Source organism: Convolutriloba macropyga, chromosome 6, assembly GCF_964194025.1.
Source record: "Convolutriloba macropyga chromosome 6, txConMacr16.3, whole genome shotgun sequence".
Lineage (NCBI taxonomy): Eukaryota > Metazoa > Xenacoelomorpha > Acoela > Convolutidae > Convolutriloba > Convolutriloba macropyga.
The window spans coordinates 54,941,792-54,947,791 of record NC_134473.1 but is presented as its reverse complement, the minus strand read 5'-3'; the positions used below and the strand labels follow the sequence as shown (position 1 = coordinate 54,947,791).

General features: G+C 39.9%; 2 protein-coding genes across 3 annotated transcripts in view; one reads left to right on the top strand and one right to left on the bottom strand.

Annotated features, from left to right (window-relative positions):
- LOC142341776 (uncharacterized) overlaps positions 1-6,000 on the bottom strand; it is a 645,707-nt gene that overhangs the window by 438,600 nt on the left and 201,107 nt on the right. The gene's annotated exons all lie outside the window — the stretch shown is intronic.
- Positions 1-6,000, top strand: part of LOC142341773 (uncharacterized) — a 42,323-nt gene that overhangs the window by 30,010 nt on the left and 6,313 nt on the right. The window contains exon 4 of the mRNA XM_075392992.1: positions 2,192-2,402. Coding sequence (XP_075249107.1) covers positions 2,192-2,402 — 211 coding nt within the window. The remainder of the gene's footprint in view (positions 1-2,191; positions 2,403-6,000) is intronic.

Below are 6,000 nucleotides of genomic sequence, written 5' to 3'. Positions count from 1 at the left end.
GATTCTAAAGGTTTTTAGGACTCGAAGAGCAGTATTGAGATTCTACAGGTTTTTTAGCAAGTTTGTTCATGACTTGAATTTTGACTTCTTTCTGTTCGAGCATTTACCTCCGTTTTTGATTGTTGACTTCTGTTTTCGAACTTTGGACTTTAACAGTAGCTTCGTTTGTAATGTCTATTAATTAGGTAATGTTCAAAGTGAAGAGGTCAGTTTGAGATTTTTTTGTTCCTATATAAGTCACCCCTAATTATCTAAACTACACCGCACAACCCCCCCCCCCAAAAAAAACCTACTTTTGTTGTTGGGCTACTTTTAGTGTTGGGCGAACCCACCTCCCCAACCTATCTACCCACCCACCCCACCTAGCGCCCTCACCTAAAAAATTGTCGGCATTTTTAAAACACTTTAATGTGGTTTGTTGGGCTACTTTTGTTTTTTTTTCTCTTGTCTATTTTGATGTTCTAATTTCGGTAAGGTTAGGTTAGAGATTATAATGCACGACGATTCGAGTCGTTTCTGGTATTCTACCGGCTATTTTTCAAGCAGAAAGCAAGTTTGTTCTTGACTTCAGTTTTGACTTCTTTCTGTTCGAGAATTTACCTCCGCTTTCGATTGCTGACTTCTGTTTTCGAACATTGGACTTTAACAGTAGCTTCGTTTGTAACGTTTAGTAATTAGGAACTGCTGGTAATGTTCAAGGTGAAGAGGTCATGAGATTTTTTTTGTTCCTATATAAGTCACCCCTAATTATCTAAACTACACCGCACAACCCCCCCCCCCTCCACCACCACATATCTACCCCCCCCCCCCCAACACCTACCTACCCTCCCCCCACGGCCCCCGCACCCCGCCCCCAACTTAATCCCACCTACCCCTACCCCCTCCCTTCACCTAGCTACCCCTACCTATCCCCCAACTACCCCAGCACTACCCACCTCCCCAACCTATCTACCCACCCAGCCACCTACCCCCCAAACTAGCCCCTCCCTTCACCTAACTACCACCTCCCCCACAACTACCCCAGCACTACCCACCTCCCCAACCTATCTACCCACCTCCCCAACCTATCTACCCACCCAACCCCACCTAGCCCCCCCCTCCCGCACCTAAACAATTGTCAGCATTTTTAAAATCCTTTAATGTGGTTTGTTGGGCTACTTTTGTTTTTTTCTCTTATCTATTTTGATGTTCTGATTTCAGTAAGGTTAGGTTAGAGATTATAATGCACGATGATTCGAGTCGTTTCTGGTATTCTACCGGCTATGCTTTTGTGTTGTCCTCTGACGCTCTTTTTCGTTTTACATTTTTTCACAGCAAAGCTGAGAAAGTCAAATTTTCTGAATGACTTCTTCCTCTGACTAACGGCGTTTGTGCGCATGACGTCAGTTCTCACTCTCTTTAGCAAAAGTATTTTCCGTGGTTAGATTTTGATCACAAGTGGCTTACCTCACTCAATGAAATGACTTTTGCACTTTTAAACTTAAGTTTAATTTGAATTTGTTTGAGGTCAAAGGAACTCATATGTGCCGTAAAGGTCCCTAATAAGAGGCTGCTGCGGGATGAATTTTAACAAGCTTTATTAATTTATCGCTGAATGTTTTTTACCTAGCTTTTTGAGCGGCATCGATTTTTTGCCAATTTAGATCTGTCTCTGTTTCTATCTCTATTATATGGCACGCAGGTCTTTGCTTTCGCAGCTATTCCGGCAATCTGCCGGCTATGTTTCATTGAACTTAATCAACGCTGCATCTGCTTAGTCAATTTGGGGGTTTATTTCCGGGGCTTTTAGTTTCTTGGGGAATCATTCAAACATGCGGCAAGCTTTTAAGATCGGACTTATTTTTCAATACTCGTACTAAATTTGTCGAAAAGTAGTAGCTTCATATACTGAAACACATGTGATAGAGCTGTGAAATCAACATCAAAGAGCGATAAAATATACTATTTTGTTTGATAGCGATAGGGTAGGTTAATTCTGTGCAATTCTATTAGGAAAATCTTTTGAAACTTACCGTATGATGATAGCACGTGCGATGATAGCGCAACTAGTTTTCGAATGTCGGACCATTTAATTTCTTGGATTAGAAACTTCATATTAAATTTTTAAATCTATTATGACTAAAAGAGCCCAATTTAGTTTTTGTGTTTCGAAGGTGGATTCCACACGAGTTGTTTAGACAATTTTGTTTAGAGTTTACTTCGATGAGAATTACTACATTGAGACGCGGAAGATCATGCAGTCGTGCTCTGGTGGAGTTGTATTGAGTAGTAATACTCAGGTCGACTCAGGTGACGAGATGCAACATGATGCAAATGAGAGCGATGATGAGTCGCAGATTGGTGAATATCTTTCGGGTGATGATGAAGATGAAATCATGGATAAAATTGACCTGTCTAGTGAGGTTTAAACATTTTTAGTTATTGTTCTGGATCAGATTAACTATCTAGATATTGTTCCGAAACTAGATGTGCCCCGTTTCTTGCTCATATTACTTTAGTCACGCATACTCCTCCCTTCCTTTTAAAATGTCAACCGAAATAAGTAACACTTGCATGTGTTACTTAATGCCAATAGTGTGATTTGTACATGCAAAACCACGCGATTAGCATAAAAAATAGGGCTTCAAAAAGTACCAAAAATTAGTGCGTATTGAAGCGCCGTCCTAGAGCGCTAAATTACTCGTTACTGTTTCTTGTTTTTGTAAATCAACTCATTGGTTGTACAGTTTAACTAACGTTGACTTGTTGAAAAGAAAGTTAGCTTTGAAATTCTCAGACTTTCTGTACGAGGAACACAGTCTTTCGGTAAGATAAACTTTATACGAAGTACAGAGTCAGTTTCTCTTAATGTTTCTCTTAATCTTCGAGGTTTTTCACCCTCTAACTGTTGCAGATTGAATATTAACATGATTACACCCAAGATATGGGCTAAAGTTGTAGGTCTAATTTCGTTGTATGGTCAGTTTTTAACAAAAACTCGAAAGAAAGTTTGTTTCAATTTGGAACTGATCTATATTCTGAGCCAAGCTAATTGTTGAACAGCAAAGGTGAACGATAAGTTATTGGAACTGGTTAAGTATCGAGTAATGCAACGGTTGTTCTACATTGTAGGGGATAATACAAATCACAAAAGTTAACTGCAGAAAACGTAATATCCGGATTACAGCCGTTACGTTTGGTCCTCCGACCCAGGCAGTGGAGGCAAACTTTTACTGCATGTGACTAAAAAGTGCCAAAGGCGTCAACTAAAGAAAATTGAACGAATCGGGGATCCAGTTGCGCACCCTGTTTGAAGCGATTAAGCAAACCAGAAACGAACAGCAACGTAAGAAATTCAATCGTAATCAGAAGAAAACAGTTTTAGTCGACCGCGAACAAATAGGACAAGAATTATTCACATTTAGTGAAAGATGTGAACTCTAAAAGTGACACTAAATAATTGATGATCCAGGTCGACCCAACAGACTCAAAATTCTCCAGCAACAGATTGTTCACCTTGATGAAGAACTTTCACTAGCTGTACCGTCGAAATAAGTTGCACCTTGACCAGGAAACTTTGTTGAACAACTAAAGCAAGCGAGAGATTAATGAGTGAATTTAGCCAGTGATGAGAGTAAAGCTACCAACTTCAAGCAATGAAAAAATAGTCGGTAGTGATGAATACACAACGGACAATTCAGTTGCTCAAACGTCATAAATCGCAGTTGCAGATGGTCGGGGTTCCGATAACTATTCTGAATTAGCTTAGCGAAGCAAATGTTTTATGAACTGATTAAGAAGCTCCATATCAAATTCGCAACAAAGAATAGGCAGGATTTGAAGCAAGAAAGCTAGACTTAGAAATGAAAGAACAAAACACCAAGCATCAAAATCTGGAAGAACGTGAAGTTGAGCGCAAATTGAAACCAACGGCATTAGAGAATGATGTTTGTTCTAAGTTAACCAGTGCGCGGGACATATTGTCCTCCGACTTAACCACAGAGAGATGCCTTGGACTGGGCTGGTAGAGTCCACAACCTTCTAACGCCAGCTAGATTACGAGCTCTTTTTGTAGCAACGTTTGAACTGAAGAAGCTGTCTCTTCGAGGCGCACAACACCGTTCATCAAGACCGGAAATCTCCACTGGAGAAAGTATACGATACATAGTTGATATTTAGGTAACATTACCCTACCGAAGCTGAAGCTGAACATCTTTGACGGACAGCTGCTCGAATAGCTAGAATGCTCTAGTATGTTTGTTTATTACTGGTATGCTTATTGCTACTGTATATGAACAGACTCGGAAAAAATTAAGGCGCTGAAAGCTCTTCTGATATGCATGCAAAGCCACCTATATTTGGAATGGGGTGTTCCGGACAATTTCATGCTGCTGCCTTGAGCATTCTGGAGAGGAATTTTGGAGGAGATTCATGTCATCATCGACGAACATCTTGAGTCTTTGCAAATCAAGGGAAGTGAAGTCTCACGACTATTCAGGGCCGATCAGTTCTTCAGTCACAGTTCGTAACTTTGTGAGCATGCTCAATGAGTACAGACAATTTGATGACAGTATGTGGCATTAGTTAAATTGCCACGAGTTCTCAAAGTGAAGTTGCGATTCTATATTGATGATTTAAGATGAGGACTGACTGGATTTGATTTCTTGAGAAATTGGTATCAAGAGTTGCCTTTATGCATGAAGATTATTCAGCATCGAGAAGGCTGACGAAACACGAATAGAATCAAATGGTTCTTGGAAACATCGAACATCAGTACGAGTTAAAATTTAAAAAGATCAAAGGAAATGCGGTGTTTTATGAGTTGATGGTGCTCATAAAATATTGTTCTTCAATCGTGAACATAGTTTTCGGAAATATGGGGAAAGGTTTGCAACCAAAGATTGTAAAGTCAACGCGCTCTGTTTGAATGGATGTAGCAAGAAGCACAACTGATTGCTATATCAAGAAATGAGGGCAATCAAGCAGTCAACAGAAGTGCAGCAACAATCAACCAACGTAATGAAGTAAAGTTGGTTTTCTTCAGATTGTTCCTGTCTCAATGCAGCGGTGGTAACATGTTAAATGCTTAGGCTTTCCGTATCATTAGGTCAACTATAATTCGGCGGTCAAAGTGTTTAAGTTGCGTGATCAACAGAGATGGATGTTACGGGCATACTCCGAACGAAGCATCTGATGACCGAAAAAGTTCATCTCAAAATAAGATGCATTCGATCTAAAAGGTTGACTTTCTGTCAGTCTCCTTGAGAAACACAAACTACGAGTTCAACAAATTGAAGCAAAGTTTAAACCGCTTGAGTGGCCTACGCAATGAAGGCCTCAATTTAACGGAATTTCGCATGATCCTTGATCAAGATGCTCATGAACTACAATGCCTATTGGACTACAAGATAGGAAAAACCGTGAACATTTCGCTGTTCTAACGGAAATGAAATGTGTAGTCAGTTGACCCATTACAGAAAAAGAAGACAAAATTTTTGTCCCTCATCTTCACATAAAATTTAGAACTCTCCGACAATGGCCAAACATGGTAAGACATTGAAAGCTATGCTTTCTAAGTAAATGTTGTCGGTCGTAAGAAGGAGCTGCAGTTTTTCTGAGCAATCACCAGGTAGGGATATCGAAGAGGGATTTGTCGAAGTTCTGGAGAAGTACGAATCCGGAAATGTTCTCTTTCAGTTCCTGATTGGAACGTTTTTCAGGTATCGCAAAGGACCAATAGCCCTTTTAGCCAATCGGACCAGTAGCCCTATTAAATTTATTTTATTGGAAATGAAGGTTTCCAAACAGAATGGAAGTTTTCTGAGGTTTATGAGAATAAAGAACTAAGCAACTCGTTCAAATGTAAGATTATCAGCATGAAGTCTGGAGATCAGATTACTTCAAATTGTGCAAATTATGCTCTCAAGCGAGTGGAACTCGATATTAAAGTATCCAGTTGCTGCCAAGGCTATACAAAACAAATTCCCTATGGAAGATTTCATCAAATTGGTAGAAACCCAT